The 16,238-nt window shown below is 66.7% G+C and overlaps 2 protein-coding genes across 6 annotated transcripts in view; one reads left to right on the forward strand and one right to left on the reverse strand.

The window, feature by feature from the left end:
* Positions 1-16,238, reverse strand: part of CHLSN (cholesin) — a gene marked incomplete at its 5' end in the record, with an annotated part of 57,905 nt that overhangs the window by 8,716 nt on the left and 32,951 nt on the right. Inside the window, one exon of one of the 3 annotated variants that reach the window (XM_084886275.1) lies at positions 174-574. The exons of the other annotated variants lie outside the window; for them this stretch is intronic. Within the exon in view, the coding sequence (XP_084742401.1) occupies positions 174-206 (33 nt within the window). Of the gene's footprint in view, positions 1-173; positions 575-16,238 lie in introns of those variants that run through there. 3 annotated transcript variants of the gene reach the window in all.
* Positions 3,916-14,987, forward strand: GPR146 (G protein-coupled receptor 146). Of its 3 annotated transcripts, none has more exons than XM_084886267.1 (2): positions 3,916-4,011; positions 11,677-14,987. In XM_084886267.1, the coding sequence occupies exon 2, from the start codon at positions 11,693-11,695 to the stop codon at positions 12,692-12,694; it is 1,002 nt and encodes a 333-aa protein (XP_084742393.1). In that variant the 5' UTR covers positions 3,916-4,011; positions 11,677-11,692; the 3' UTR covers positions 12,695-14,987. The 3 variants fall into 3 exon arrangements, with proteins under 3 accessions (XP_084742393.1, XP_084742395.1, XP_084742394.1); XM_084886269.1 differs by lacking the exon at positions 3,916-4,011 and adding an exon at positions 9,997-10,019; XM_084886268.1 differs by lacking the exon at positions 3,916-4,011 and adding an exon at positions 10,462-10,747.

Below are 16,238 nucleotides of genomic sequence, written 5' to 3' on the forward strand. Positions count from 1 at the left end.
CCCCCCCTTGGCTCCCCACTTCTCTGCACATGTCATGGACCATGTTTGGCCGTCGGGTTTGGGCCCGAGCTGTCCCCATCCCACAAGTCCATCCCCTGCAGCAAAGGACCCTGGGCTCCCAGAGCCCGGCCTGCAGGCTCCTCTTCCCTTGGCCCACAGAGCTCACAACTCACCGCCACTGCAGACCCCAGGCCTTCCACCCGCATTGCTTCGCCTACTGAGCAGCCTCCCCACACGATGGCCGGGGCGCCGGGACACAGCCCTCTCGCGCCACAGGGACAGGGAGCTGCTCACTGCACTGACACTGCCCAGCGGAAAGGACCAGGAGGGCTTCGGGAACCACGGAGTCACCTCGTCCTGCCACAGAACAGCTTAACCCTCTTCCAGAGCCGGTGTGCCCGCCCTAAGGCAAGGCTGCCCACCAATCTATGCCCCAGGATGGCCACTCCAGCAGCCAGGAGCCTGGCGGGCCTGCCCCCCTCCCTCCCCCCCCCCCCGCAAAGGTTGGGCCAGGGGCTGAGGATGCCCACACGGGCACTACTGGGGGTGCTGCTCAAGGGGCCCTTTCTTCCCTCTCCCGCGGGTGTGGGCTTCCTGCTTTGGTGTGGGCGTTCCAACTTTCCAGCCTGATAAGGATCTTCAAGGGTTGGAGCCAAGACAGCGTCTTTCTGTGTTTTTCCCGCTACCCACAGAGATCCACAGAGATCCAGAGGCTTGCTCAACCCTGGGGGGCAGGGTGGGGGGAGGAGGCAGGCCAGGGGCTGCCAGGCCTGACCAGAGCTGGATGGCTGCGAGGGTAGGTGGGCCGGCCACCCCCACAGGGTCCCTGTGCTGGGCCGGCTCACAGCTTCCTGATTAACCCCTGGGATGCTGGCACACGCCCCCACTGGACAGATAAGGTTGAGACGGGAAGCATTGCTGCTTCTGAGGCTGCAGGTTCGTGGAGTGAAGTCAGCTGCCAGCCCTGAGCCCAAGGAGACGCCTCTGCTCTCAGCCCCCCTCGTGTGCTGACTCGGGGGGACAGGAGCACAGCACGGAGCTCAGGCCAGAGGTGCTGGCTGAGGACACGGCTCAGCGGGCCTTCCCCCAGGCTCCCAGCCACCGTCACCCACACTTTACAGAGGGAAACCAAGGCTCAGAGAGGGTGTGGAGCGCGCCAGGCCTGCCTACGCCCGGTCTAGTGTTCCCTCTGACCTGGGACCAGCCTGCAGGGCGTGCTTGGTCCACCCGGCCCCACACCAAGGCACTGCGGCCCAGGGCTTCGTACAGGGCCCGGGAGTGGCACCTCACACAGCTGGCGGCGTGACCAAGAGGCCCCTAGTGAACCTGGAGGAGCCCGGGCCCACCCGGGGAGCTGAGACCCTAGAGCTACACTGCATCCTCCCAGCAGCTCCTGGTGGGAGGAGGGGGCACGTGCCAGGACCCGTACGCACTGCAGGGCCTAGTGTGACGGGGGGCGATGGGGAGACCAGGACACGGGCCTCCTCGGCGGGATTAGCGCCCGGTAAGAAGAGGCCTTCCGCCAGGGCGGACACAGTGAGCAGGGCCGCCTAGGAACCAGGAAGGGCCCTCAGTGGACTGGGACCCGCGGGGCCCCGGTGCGGGGCCAGCCTCCGGTGGGAGGCTCTGTCACGGCACCCTCTGGGCTGAGACACCGAGCAGAGAGGTGACCGCGGGAGAAACCAGGCAAGTCAGACAGAGCGGGCTACCTACGTTTGTAATTTAAAATGGCTGAGGGGTGGAGGTCCAGGACAGCGGTGCCAGGAAGGTGACACCGAGCGGAGACTGAGGTGAGGCGCAGCCTGGCTGTCTGGGAGAGGCACAGGAGGAGGGGCACTGCACCCAGTCCGAGGGCGCAGAGGCCGAGGCGGAGGAGCCGGCGGCAGGGCCTGCAGCCTTCCCCGAGGCCACGAGAAGGAGCGCCCCACAACGCCCGGTCGCCCTGAGGAGACAGGGGACAGACACCATGTTGCCGCTGCCGGCCACACGGCCCCTGAAGGCAGCTCTGCTGGCCCAGCTAGCAGCCACCGGTCTCACCATCAGGCCACATGCTCAGGGCAGTCTGACCCATTCCGACCCCCGGGTGACTAACGGACAAGCTGCTTCCCAGGGGACAGAGCAGAGCTGGCAGGACCAGATGGACGGCACGGGAAGGGGGGACGGCAGTGAGGTGGTGGCTGGACAAAGTGCGGACCTGCCGTGACCACGCAGGAACCGCCCACTCGGGGCTGACACCAGTCCCTTGTAGGGTGGGCCTCTGCTGTCACAGCCCTCCCCCGACACTTTCTCACCAAAGGTCACCCCTTACTGGGGCACGGAGGTCAACCACACTCACGGGAACTCACCCGTCAGCTTCCTTGTCCCTGACCCGCAGGCCACCCAGGACCCAGTCCACAGGCAGCACAGAGGACTGCAAGCGCCCCCAGGACAGCCTGCCGGCCTGCCAGCCAGGCGCTGCGAGCCAGGCCACCCTCCAGGCCCCAAGAGGAAGGCCACAGCAGAGGGACTCTGGCCGGCTGGGTGCCTTCCGGGACAGACAGGAAGGGTGCCCGTCTCCAGACTGTGAGCACAGTGGCTGTGATGCCCCCACAACCTCCGTCCCCTCTGCAGAGCTGGGCGCACGAGGGCGCCCCCTGTCCCCACCAAGGCAGGGGATGCCAGCCCTAGGTGGTTTTAAAAAACCAACACCAGACCGATTGCTTCTGGAACCCCAGAACCAGGCTCAGCCTCACGGGCTGCCACAGCCCCGTCCGTAGCTGGGGTCTCTCACAGGAGTTGCCCGAGCAGGTGGGCAGCCAGCAGCCAGGAGGCGCTGCAGCGCTCTGGGGCAGTCTGCACCCCTGGCTCAGCGGGAGATGGCTCACTGGGAAGACTCAGACCGCCGGCTCCCTGTGCAGACCAGGTGGTGCGGCCGGGGAGCCCTGAGGGCTAAGTGGCTTAGACAAAGCCCAAGGCCAGGCTGTCCCCACAGGACACCGTGGGCAGGGCTCTGCCGGCCTGGCACCCGGGGCTCTACCAGGAGGCCATTCGCACAGGAGCCAGCACTGCCATCCAGGCGCATGGCTGGGAGAACCCTGATCTAGAAAGCCAAGGCCACCTGGTTCAAATCCTCTCCGAGACCTGCTGTGACCTTGGGCAAGTGGCTGGGCATTTCTGAGGCTCAAAATAATGGGATTCAGTGAGGACGCCACACACTTCACCTCCCTTTGACCTCTGAGACCAGGGCTGCTTATAACCACAGGGTCACCGTGCAGGCGCCCACGGCCGCCCACTCTGCTGTTGCCGAGGAGCAAGTTAGGGAAACAGTATGGCCACAGGCATGGTGGGGCCCACAGATGGACTTCACAGAGAGGAAGACTGCCTGCCTCAGCCATGGAGCCTGCCCTGACCCCCAACGCCCTCTCCGGGCCGGGCCGGGCAGGCTGCCATCCCAGGGCCGCCCTGGCTGCTGTGAGTTCTGCTGCTGCGCTCGACTCCCGGCCCCACGGCCAATCTGAACCAAGCTCTGCTCCCACCTGGACTCAGAGAAATGTCCTGAGGTCCGAGCCCAGGGTGCTGCCATGGCCCTTCCACGCGCCCGGAACGGCAGAGCGACGCCCCCAATCTCCGATTATCACAGCAGCTGTGAGCCGGCGGCTGCAAACAATGCCGGCCTCTCTAAGCGCTTCCCGGGCTGCGAGCGCAGTTTACAAAGACATTCCGGACCAGGAGCGGTGGGGAAACCGGGAAGGGGCGCAGGTGCTCGCAGGGGGCAGGCCGGGCTCCGGGGCTCCGGGGCCGGGCGGCCCCGCGCGCAGCACCAAGGCCGGTGCGCACGGCGCCTGGGCGGCTCCCGCGGGGCTGACCCGGGTCGCGGGAGGGCCGGGCCGTCCGGCCAGCGATCGGGGCCCCGCGGGGCGGGGCCACGCCGGGGGCGGGGCGACGGCGGTCACGTGTGTACACAGGCCCCGCGCGGCGTGCGCGCCGTGAGCCCGACTGCCGCCCGCGGCGACTGCGCGGCCCGGAGCGCCGGTGAGTGGGGCGCCGCCGCGGGGCCGGGGGCGGGCACCGGGCCCTCTCGGGGCGGCGCGCGGGGAGCCAGCCGGGGCTGCGGGCGTCTGGCCGGCGCTGCGCTGGGACTCGGGCCCCGGGGCCCCGCCCTGCGCTGTCCGGGGGTTGGGGGCGCCGTGCCCGCGCAGGGCACGGTCCGGGGTGGGGGGTGGGGCGCGGAGCGGTGGCGCCGGGAGGGCAGCCAGGGCCGGAGGGTCAGGAACCTTCCCAGCAGCCGAGCGCGGCTGCCTGCGCCGCCCGGGGCACCGCATGTCCCCGGCGCTGAGTCCTCTGGGTGCCGTGGTCAGAGCGCTCGGCCTTCATGATTGCAACATCGCAGTGTGTCGGGGCCACGTCTGATTGGAGATAGCCTGTGGCGACCTGCCTGGGCTCCTCGAGGAGAAGTAGGTCACCCTGGGCTCGGACAGGCTTCTGGCCTCAGAGGGGCCTCGGCGCTCAGCGCCCTGCTGCTCGGACCAGAGCCGCTGGGGACCCTATCACAGCGGCGCCCCTTCCCGGGGGAGACCCTCACTGGGTGCAGGGCCTCCTGAAGACCTCGAGGTGCCCCCACTGGGACCACTCATCTCAGACCCAGGCCACCTTCCTGTTGCTTCACTTTGGTCAGTGAGGTCACACTGGGTTTGTCTTTCTCTGCCATGTCCCCGAGCACCATACCCTCGGGGTCCACCCGTGTGGTCACAAACAGAGGTTTCTTTTTTGTGGCCCTGACGTCCCGTGTGCATGGAGCAGAGCGGGTGTGCAGCGGCGGGGACGGTCCACGGCTTGCTATCCGCTCCATGCCACCTGTAAGCAACCAGCAGCCGGCCCTCCCGGCTATCTCCCCATCTGGCCCAGGCCGGCGTTCACTCACCGGGCAGGAAGCTTGCCCTACAGCCTCCACACGCCCGACCGTGTTCCCAGGCTGCTCAGGCGCCACGGCGCCCAGGCCGTGTCCTCACTGGGCCCAGCGGGCACCGCCGATGGCCAAGAGGCACTGCCACTAATACGCTCGCCAACCAGGGCCCCAGGCAGCTTCCTGGTGACAGGCCTCGGAAGAGAGCGGCTTTTAAAAACCATGGCTCTATTCTGTGAGTGCCAGCTGCCCAGGCAGGAAGCCACGACCATGACACCCGTGCTCAGGGCCACCCATGGCCGAGGGGGTGGGCTCGGGCCTCCTTAGTAGTGGGGGGACACCTGAGCACAGGGACACAGCTCTGGGAGAATGTAAACGTGGGCACTGACCTGCCCCCCTGTAACTCAAAGCCCCTGTGGGCTGAGGGTGAGAGAAAGGCAGGGACGGCCACCCAGTGTGGGTGCCTGTTACAGTGTGCGCACTGACGGTCCAAGAGACGATGGAAAAGGAGAGCCGCTTGGGGAACACGGGGGCTAGGCCTGTGTGACTCACGGGAGGAGGAGGGACGCTGCTCCATCTCAGCCTGGGGGCTGCTGGGAATCCCACAAAGAACTGCCACCTGGCCGTGACCACCACAGTCACACCTTCCCTAGGCAGTGCTTCCCAGAGCCTCTGGCTGGCTTCGGGCTGCGGGCTCCTCACTGGGCAGCCGCCCCGGCCCCGGCCCGGGCCCCGGCCCCGGCCCCGAGACACGGCAGGCTTCCGCCAGCAGAGGACTCAGTGTAGAGAGAAAGGCGAGCCTTCTAACGCGAGTGGCCAAAAGGCGATGCTGCTGGGCCGCCATGTGCAAGAGCCCCTGTGCGGCAGCAGGCCTGGCAGGAGCGGGGTGCTGAGGGAGCGATGTTACAGTGGGATGACGAGCGCGCGGCGATAGGATCTGTGGCTGAGCCTCCAGGTAAGAGCACACCTGGTTCAGAGCACACCGACCGGCAGGGAGCAGGTGAAACGAGAGCGCTGTTCTCGCGGCCGGCCCTGTGAGCCGCTCTTTGTGTTTCCGTTTCCCTGTGGTCTGGTGTACCTGGAGGAGTAGCAGCCTCACACCAGTGACTCGGGTAACCAAAAGCCCAGCTGACCAGTCTCCGCAACGGAGCGTGTCCTGTCTTCTCCACGGAGACGGACCGTGGCCGTGCAGGCGCCCGCGGGCAGGACCCCGCTGCCCGGCCACCTCCCCAGGCCTGCCGGAGCCAGCAAACGCCGCGCTCCCTGGAGAGGCAGCTCCCTGGAGAGGCAGCTCCGTGTACACTGGGGCCAGGTTGCCAGGTTCACTCTCACCACTCGGCAATTTGGAAGCGTAAAAAGCAAAAGGCTGCAAAACCCCAACACCCACCGAGATAATGCCGTTCCCCATCATCCCCACCCACCGAGATAATGCCGTTCTCCATCATCCCCAGAAGGCACTGGGGCTGCCACAGGAATCAGTGGTGAGCCCCCAGGGAACGATGTGCAAACAGCCTCTGGGAGGTCTGCTCCGACCAGCGGGGTGTGAACTGTGGCCAACGGGTGTGAACTATGGCCAAGGCCTCTCTGCCCACTGTTCAGAGGAAATACACATTCAGGAGTCCCTTTCAAAGCATTTTGATTGTTCCAGAACACTCCTGGGAGGGTGAGTCCCAGCCGAGCTGCCTGCCCACTCAAGATGCACTGTTCAGCCTGGCCTCAACCCCACACCAGGTCTCTGAAAGGTCACAGGGCACACCACTCGCGGGACCACAGAGCTCGCCCAGCCTCCCCCTTCCAGCCGGCCGTCTGCCTCTCCGCGGGGAAAGCCTTTCTCCTCGCAGACCGAGCCAGCCAGCTGCAGGTCTCCACAGGAAAGCCCCTCAGAGCTCAGAGCTCCGCTGGTGGGAAGAGGGACGCGGCAGGGGGGCCAGGTGGAGGGCAGAGGCCGGGTGCAGAGGCCTGCCGGGCAGAGCTTCCCAGGCGAGGCTGTGGTGGCCAGGGGGCAGCGAGGAAGGGCATCCTAGGCCAGCAGTGAGCGTGAGCGGCCAGGTGCGGCCCCGGCGGCGCGGAGGACTGGGTGCAGGACAGGCCTCTGACTTGGAGCAGGGGAAGGGGAAGGGGAGGCTGCTCTGGGGGAGCAGGACGGCTCGTGCTGGCCGTATGTACAGGCTCCTGCGAGGCCCCTGCTCCCTGCTCCCTCGGCCTAGTTGTTCTGACCGTGCCAGCATTCTCTCCCCGTGGAGGTGACCATTTGCGCTAGTCCTGGCCTTAGTTCACTTCAGTTGCTTGTGGCCATGGACTGGCTGCGGGTTCAGACGTCTGGGCCCTCCCAAAGGCCCAGGAAGAGAGGCAGGGCTCCCTCTGCTGCACACACCAGCCCAGCTGGCCTGTGGTCCCCGCAGAATGCTGTTTGTCATAGTTACGAACCTGAGCTTGTCACCTCTCCAGTCCCCATTCCTGGGGCTGCTGTGGATACGGTGAGGAGCTCAGGATGAGGGCAACACCAGGAAAGCTGATGGACCAGCAGGCCCTTCTCCGGGGTCCCCTCCCAGGACTTGCACGTGGCTGTGATGGGGCTCATGCCCTCATCCCTAACCCCTGGTTTTCCCTTCCCATGTGTCAGTGGACAGGACCCTTCCTTAGAGTCGCCCAGCTGCCCGTGGGGAAGGAGTTCTGGGAAGGGGGTCCGCACCCTCCTCACCCCGACACCAGGGGCGGCAGGCGCCCCTGTGCTCTACACGCCGCACTGATGAATCCACCTGGGCACTCTGCGGCCTCCGCAGCGCAGCCTCGGTCCCGCGGAGCCTGTTCAGGGCTCCCTCGCGTGGCAGGATGCGCTGGCCAGGGCAGGATTGGGGAGGGCTGCTGTCCAAGGCACCCCACTTGGTCACCTGGGACTGAGGTGCCGGGTAGAGCCTTGTGGCCCGTCGGTCCTGCAGGGCCTTTCTGCCGCACGCGGACCCACACTGTCACCGCCGCCACCACAGAGGGAGCCCGCTGGGCCGGCTCCCGGGCCCGCACCTGCTCAGGCCCAGGCAGGGCAGGGAGCCCCTGGCTCGCCCCACAGACCTCCAGGCCGGCAGGGAGCGGCCAGCGCTGGCCAGCTCTGGAGTCACACACCGAGGACCCAGTGCGCGCCCGTCACCAGCCCAGGAGGGAGCGCGGCAGGAGGCACCTGGAGAACCAGGTGGTGGGGTGTGGGGGGCCTTGGAGGAGCCACCTTTGGGTGAGGAGGGACCGTCTTTAGCTGACGACATGCAGCCCCACTGAGGCTCCAGGAGGGCCTTAGGGACTGGAGGGACAGGACTCCAGCGATGCCTGGGCGCCATGGTCACCTGTCCCCGGTCTGTGCGGCCGTGATGGTGGCCCGAGGCCACTGCTCAGCATCAGGGGACACAGGTGGACTCGGCTCCTCTGATAGGGGAGCTGGCCTCACCCTCTGCCTGCCTTCCTTGGAATGTGGTACGGCCGCTCCGGCCCGGAGGAACTGACCACAGCTCTGATCTCTTTAAAGATTTCCAGGCTCCTGACCCCTGACCCCCTGGCCATGTGGGCAGGGAGGGCGAGTGCTTCATCCCTCAGGAAGAGGACTCCCCACTGGAGAGCCTGGGTGCCCAAGCCCCGCGGGTGCAGCACCCTCCTGCAGGGGAGCAGCTCTGCCCCTGCCGGCCCCCTCCCTCCCTATGAAGACAGCACATACCCCAAGGCAGCACACAGCCACTTCCTGGATCCTGCCCCATGGAGTGAGGTGGGGAAGGGACCCAGCCAGGCAGAGGGAGAGGCCAGGGATAGAGCCAGGGCCTAGCCCAGGGCGAGAGCCGGGGACACGGGCCTGGGGTGCAGTCCGGGGACAGGCAGGACAGACAGTGGGCTGTTTTCCCAGTGCCTCATGGGATGCCGGGGTGTGGAGAGGCTGCTACTGCACATGGGCGCCAGTCCTAAGAATCTGGGGGAGGGTTTCAGGGAGTGGGTGGTCAGTGATAAGAATGGGAAGAAGGTGGCCAAACCGGCCAGTGAGTCTGGAGGTGGCCGGCAGAGGCAGTAGCCAGGGGTGGGGCAGCACCAGGGCCTGGCCTGGCCGGGGGAGGGAGCGGGGCGGGAGCAGGCCTGTTCTAAGGCCTGGCCGGCATGCCACCGGAGCCTCTCAACCAGAGCCCTTCCGCCGCGGGGACAGGGACGCTGGCAGGATGCCGGCCGGCAGGGAGGCGCTCTGCAGAGCACCCGGCTGGAGGAAGCCGCCGCCCTCTCCTGCCCGGAGGGGGCTCTTCCAGGAGCGGCTGCACAGCCGGTCCCCAGTTCCTGTCTCAGGAAGGAACAGGCTCAATACCTGGAATCAGGCTGCGGAGGCCTGTGCCCGAGGGGAGGGGAGGGGGGAGGAGAGGGGGGGGAGGGGAGGAGGGGAGGGGGGAGGGGAGGGGGGAGGGGAGGGGGGAGGGGAGGGGGGAGGGGAGGGGAGGGGAGGGGGGCGGGGCCTGAGCTTTGTGGTTGGGCCCCCTCTGGCCAGACCGCTCCTTCCCGGACTGGGACTCACAGAATCAGAGCCGGAAGGGAAAGGGAGTGACTGCAGGGAAATGGGGCCAGAGGGGCGGGGCCGAGTCCAGCAAGTCTTCCTCCCTCCTCCTCCCCCCACCCCTCCCCGGAGCTCACAGGGTGAGAGCGAGTGGTCCACCCTCAGAACGTGCGGGACATTAGCTCCGGTCCCTAGGTCACACCGGGGACCAGGGACCCGCCCCGCCTGTGGGAAGCTCACGGGCCTTGGAGCCCTGGCGGCACCTGAAGCCAGTCCCTCCGGCTCTGCGGGAAGGAGGCTCTGCCTGGGATGTGACCAGCTGCCAGCCAGCAAGCACACAGCCCGTTTCTGACCCAAGCCCGGCGCAGTCACTGTCTGTCCCCTGCAGCTGGGCCACGGCACTGAGTGCTTCCAGGAAGTCCTCCGAGGATTCACTCCCCGGGACCATTTCCCAAGAGCCAGCCCCTCTGGGCAGACCCAGACGCTTGCTTGAGGCCAGCCACTGCTGAGGGGCCCCTGGGGACAGCGGAGCGGGCGGGCGGGCAGGCGGCCTGCAGGCGGCGCTGCTGCCTCAGCGCATTCTGTGCCTGCCAACCCTAGGGACAGCACTGATCAGAGGCCCAGAAGGTACAACTGCCCTGCGTTTCTGCACACAAACGTCTGTTCATCTGCTCAAGGAGCCCCTCACTGCGTGAGCCCCATGGGGCTGGGCACGGGCCACCGCAGTGCGGAGGGGAGGGCAGTGGGGAGGGTGGGGAGGAGAAGGCAGGGGAGTGCAGTGGGGAGGGGAGTGCAGTGGGGACGGGAGTGCAGTAGGGAGGGGAAGGCAGTGGGGAGGGTGGGGAGGGGAAGGCAGTGGGGAGGGGAGGGCAGTGGGGAGGGTGGGGAGGGGAAGGCAGTGGGGGGGGGAGGGCAGCGGGGAGGGAAGGGCAGTGGGGAGGGGAGCGCAGTGGGGAGGGGAGGGCAGTGCGCCTCCGGGCTGCTGGCTGCAGGGCACAGGCTGCACAGCCCGGGAGGGGCCGAGGCAGCTGGGAAGGGAGTGTGTGTGTGTGTGTGTGGGGGGGGGGGGGGCTGAGTGATGTACTAGAAGGTGGTCCAGGGCTCAGAGAGCGCAGGCACGGGGCCGGTGAGGGCAGCATGCGGGCAGAGGCGGTGCCAGTCTGGGGAGACTGAGCGCATCTCCTGGTCTGTGTCCTAGCAGTGGATGCCGGAAACAGACGCCAGCTGCTCCGGTGGCGCAGGCCAGACCGGGGACATCCTGGTGGACCAGGGCCCTGGGCGTGGGCTCGGCCAGGCCGGGACGGTGGAGGCCCCCGGAAGGCCGTGTTTGCCGGGGACAAGGCCAGCGAGGTCAGGTGGGCAGGCCCCACCCGCGCTGGCCGGCTCAGCAGGAGCCTTAGAGGGGACGCACGGGGACGGACAGGCTACCCGGACGGACGCGGGAGGCACAGGGCCAGGCTCTCACAGACTCGCACAAATGACATCACCCCCGCCTCCCCCACCCACCGCAGGTCTCTCGGGTCCCCAGCCCCCCGTGGCCCGGTGCCGGTGGCACGGCACCTCCCAGAGGCTCAGGCTCGCCGTGACCTGCTCTCGGGCTCTTGTGCGGCGTCCTGTGCTACCCCGGCGCCCTGAGGGACGGTGGGAATGCGGGCGGAGGGACCTGTGCGGCGAAGAGCCGGGTCAGGCCAGAAAGCCGGCTGCGCCCTCACTCGGCACACCACTCAGTCCCTCTTCCTTGGCAGGTGGCTTCGGAGTGGGAGAGGCCGATGAGGCTAGCTGGCGGGGAAGGCCAGGCCTCAGGCAGGCCCTCCCTGCCCTGGAGGTGCCCTGGCTGGGCCACCAGTGTCTGAGGGCACTTTGTGCTCTTAATCTCACTTTTCAGTGACAGAGCTGAGTGAAGGGCAGGGGCAGGACCGAGCAGAGACCCGAGAGCTCCCGCCCAGGTCAGCAGGGGCTGCAGAGCGCCGGTCCCGGGGGAGAGGCCTGACTGCCAGCCACTGCGGTGGTGAGCCGGCGAGGGCCACGCTGGCAGGATGCAGCCCGGGAGCAGCCTGGGCACATGGCCCGTGGCTCAGACCCCTCAGGGACAGGCCCGTGGCCACGAGATCACTGCAGTGCCGGCCGTCCGGGCCTGGCCCAGCCCTGGGTGGCACCTGCGACGACACCTGACTTTCACGGAGCGTGCTTGTGAAAAGGCCCCGTTCTGAGGTCCCAGCGCTGGGGACCTGCAGGCCGGGGCTCTGGCTCCAGGAGACGACTAACCGCCCCGCTCTCCCCACAGCCAGCTGCCCGGCGCCATGTGGAGCTGCGGCCCGCTCAACGGCACGGGCCGGGGCGAGGACCAGCCCCTGTGCCAGCACGCCCAGCTGGTGCTGTCGGCCTTCACCCTGCTCTGCCTGGCGGTCGGCGTGCCCGTGGGCCTGTGCTACAACGCGCTGCTGGTGCTGGTGAACCTGCAGGACCAGGGCGGCATGACCATGCCCGACGTCTACTTCGTGAACATGGCCGTGGCCGGCCTGGTGCTCAGCGCCCTGGCGCCCGCGCACCTGCTGGGCCCCGGCGCCTCGGGGTGGGCCCTGTGGGGCTTCAGCAGCGAGGCCCACGTGACGCTGCTGGTCCTGTTCAACGTCTGCTCGCTGGTGACCATGTACTCCACCGCCCTGCTCAGCCTCGACTACTACATCGAGCGGGCGCTGCCGCGCACCTACATGTCCAGCGTCTACAACAGCCGGCACGTGTGCGGGTTCGTCTGGGGCGGGGCCCTGCTCACCAGCTTCTCCTCCCTGCTCTTCTACATCTGCAGCCACGTGGCGGCCAGGATCGTCGAGTGCGCCAAGATGCAGCACCCGGAGGCCGCCGACGCCATCATGGTGCTCATCGGGTACCTGGTGCCCGGCCTGGCCGTGCTCTACGCGCTGGCGCTCATCTCGCGGATCCGCAAGGAGGACACGCCCCTCGACCAGGACTCGGGGAGGCTGGACCCCTCGGTGCACAGGCTCCTGGTGGCCACCGTGTGCACGCAGTTTGGGCTGTGGACGCCGCACTACCTGACCCTCCTGGGGCACACGTGCCTGGCCCTGTGGGGGGGCGCCGTGGCCGGGCAGCACCCGGGGCTGCTGCTCTTCGCCAAGGACCTGTCGCGGTGCCTGGCCTTCTCCAGCAGCGCCGTGACGCCGCTGCTGTACCGCTGCATCAACAGGAGCTTCCCCGGCAAGCTGCGGCGGCTGGTCAAGAAGCTGCCCTGCGGCCGCCGCGGCTGCTCCGCGGACCAGGCGGGGGCCCAGCAGGTGCTGGCGTAGGCGGCCGGCGGCTGGGGCCAGCCCGGAGGCACCGCTGGGGCGCAGCCTGCCGGCTCGGTGCCCGCCCACCACACCGAGCCGGCGCTTCCCCACCGACGGGTCTGAGTCCTGGGGAGGAGGGGGCGGCGCTCAGCTAGTCACAGCGCTTTGCCACTAGTTGTGCACGGGGAAGCGCTGAGGCCGGCACACACGGAGGTGCAGGCGTGTGCTCGGGACCAGTGCCTGTGCGGAGGGGAGCTGTGCCCGGGCCCAGCTCCTGAGGCGGGCGTCGCCCCGGCGCCCACAGGCCCGCTGCGGCCTGTCACTCAGCCTCCCACGGGCTTCACAAATGAAGTGATGGAAGCGAAAGCCAGTATTTATACTCCGTGTTGTTGGAATGCTTGACCCCCACCTTAGGTTTGTTTATAAAGAGATGCTTGAAAGAAAAGCCGCCGAGTGTTAAAACGAAGGAAACAGGACGGCACACACGAGGAGGGGGCGGGGCTGGGCAGAGTCCTGTCAAGGGGAGGCCAGGGCGTGTGTGTCCCAGTGGGACCCAGTGCTTCCCAAGGAGGGAAGGCTGTGCAGGCAGGCGCCCCGCCCCCGCCCCCACCCGCAGGGGCTGTTCACGGGCAGAGCCGAGGGAGAAAGGCTGCAGGGACTGGCCCACAGGGAGCCCGGGGCGGCAGGCCACCAGCTCCCGAGCACGGACCTTGGCCCCCACGCTGCCACCACCACCGGCCGCCAGGACCGCATCACGTGACGCTGCGTGACCCGAGCGAGGCCGGCCTACTTTCGGGAAGTGGCTGCCTGGGGTCGGACGGAGGCCAGCAGGGTTCACCCGCCTCCTGCCTTCACCCAGCCCGGTCCGTAAGCAGCCACTTTGCACTGAGCACTTGAGGGAGCCCCCCTCGCTGCCCCCCAAGTCCTTTTGACAGAACACAGGCCCACAACCCTCTGACCCCAGTTTTGAAACCCAAAGCCCTACGAACAGAAGGGGTTTTGAGGTCGCCGCACGTTCACCCTGACGTGAAGTGGTGCCGTGTCCACGGGAGGAAACAGCGACTCGACGCCGGGTCGCCCTCCCCGTCCCGTGCTGACAGCCGGACACGAGGCCCGCAGACAGGTGTGTCCAGGGTAGTGCAGAGCGTGCCGATCTGAGATGCCAGGACACCAGCCCCAGTCCTTCCACGCCAGGCACAGCCCGTGCCCCGCCCAGGCCTGCAGGTGCCTCAGGCCAACCCCCTCTCCAGCACAGGCACCAGGGCGCACGAGGGCCCCGTCACGGCTCCCCCTGCAGACCGGGTGGAGGGAGTGCAGGCCTGGCCCGCCCTCAGGTGCCGCTGCTCAGTCCGCAGGCCAAGGCCAAGGCCATGGGCCCCCCAGGCAGAGGGGCCCTGGTCGGGAGCCAGGTCACGGAGGGTATAAATAAAAGCCCTCTCGGTCTGTCTCCCCTGCTCCCGCACAGGAGCCCGGGGGAGGGAAACCTCAGTGCGAGCCTCTGCCCACAGCTTGACCTGCAGCCCAGCTGCTCGTCCCCAAACAGAAGGGAGCTTCAAACCACTTTTAAATCTCCGGTTTCTCAGTGGTTTTGGCTACTAACTGGCTAGTTCCTGGTGGCCTCTTGGGGGCCTGGGCGGGCTGCAGGCTCTTCCCAAAGCCGCCTGCACAGGATCGAGTGCCTGTGGCGCTGAAAGCTCTCCCTGCGGGGCACCAGCCCGCGGGAGACCCTGCCCTCACAGAGACCCTCTCGGCCGCTCCCCCGGGCACGGGACAAAGCTCCAGTGCTCTGCCCCCGCCCCCACGCCTGCTGCTCCCCTCCCTGCACACCTGGCAGCCCACAGGCTCACGCTGCCCTTCTTCCTGGAATGTCTGACTCCAGGAGCTTACGCCACATCGCCGAGAAATGGGAGGAACTGTGGGCTGCGCAGGGAGAACCGGGAGCCATTTGGAGTGGCCTAGAGAGTGAGCTCAGTCCTGCTTTTCTAACCCATCAAACCTCCGTCTGAGTTTGCTCGATGCCAGTTCACAAGCTCTCGCTGTACATCAGGGTCATTCATTCCACCAGCACTTCCTGACGATTGTAATTTTTAAGTTAATTATCTCACTTTTGTTCACAAAAACTCTGCTACTTGTCAGGCTGCACAGAAGTTACACTGCATGTCAAGTTCATGAGTTTAAAAGCTTGGGATCGGAGGCTTCCTCCTCTGTAAGCTCTGACCTGCTTGGGGCCACACCATTTGCCCATAGTTCTGTGCATTTAAGGAACTGCTGATGTCCCTGGGACACGATTAAATTATTTGATGTTACTCTCCGACCTCTGAATGCTCACATTTGTCTCCAAGGCCAGGTGGCGGGTCTGAGCGGACACCGCAGGACCACAAGCTGGTGCTCCATCTCCTATTGTCCAGCTACCCTGCTGCTCTTTCTGTGGGTCCGTCCCCCCTGGCCACACGCCGAGCACAGCGCCCGCGGCAGCTGGCCAGAGGCCGGGAGTCTGCGGCCGGCAGCTCCGTGGAGCAGACCTGGGGTATCCCGGGGGCTCCGGCTGCCTCACTGTGAGAGCCCCATGCCCTGCATGGGGCCTGTCTCCCCAGCGCCCTCCGTCACTGCACAGAGTGAGCGCTGTGGACATCTGAGAACTGGAGGAGTGAGTAGCGACCAGTAATTTTAACATCCCCACTGTTGTTAATAACGGATGTGCAGCCCTGGCTGGGGGCTTGGCTGAGTGGCGTGTTGCCCTGAACACCAAAAGGGTGTGGGCTTGATCCCCAGGAGAGGTGTGTATAGGAGGCAACCCACTGATGTTCCCCCCCCCCCCCCCCCCCGCTCTCTCACTAAAGCAGTGGTCGGCAAACTGCGGCTCGTGAGCCACATGTGGCTCTTTGGCCCCTTGAGTTTTAGCAAAGGTCAGCTTAGGAGTCCCCTAATTAAGTTAATAACAATGTACCTACCTATATAGTTTAAATTTAAAAATTTGGCTCTCAGATGTCAGTCGTTGCAGTTGATATTTGGCTCTGTAGACTAATGATTTTGCTGACCACTGCTCTAAAGCAACACACGAGGCGCCGAGGCTGCACGAGAGGGGGCGTGGCTCTGTGTTCCACGTGCTGCGTGTGTGTGCGTGTGTGTGTGTGTGTGTGCGTGTGTGTGAGTGCCGTGTCCTGAGGGGTTCCCACGCCCCAGGAAGCTCTGCTGCTGACAGGAGCCAGGGCCACGGCGCGGACGACCAAGTATGGGCTCCAGACCAGCCGGGGCCCCACACACAGGGGCCTCAGAGGGAGCAGGACCCGCCAGCCAGCGCTGCAGTGTGGCCCGGGAAGGAAGGGAGGGGATGGGAACCTGGAAACAAGAATGCTTGTGGTGGCAGCACCAGCCACACACCTGAAGTTACAAGCAGGAGTGATTCAGACACGCCTTTGGGGGGTAGTGGGGAGACTGCTTGCAGCAGAGCAGGTGCGTATGCAGAGCTCCCCCGAGTGGCCACCGACGGACCTGCCTCAGGGCAGAGGAGTCAGAGGGAGCCTCCTGCACCCACCCAGCTCTTGAGGGAGGAACTGGGTCT

This window comes from Pipistrellus hanaki (genome assembly GCF_964339955.1).
Source record: "Pipistrellus hanaki genome assembly, chromosome: 5".
NCBI lineage: Eukaryota > Metazoa > Chordata > Mammalia > Chiroptera > Vespertilionidae > Pipistrellus > Pipistrellus hanaki.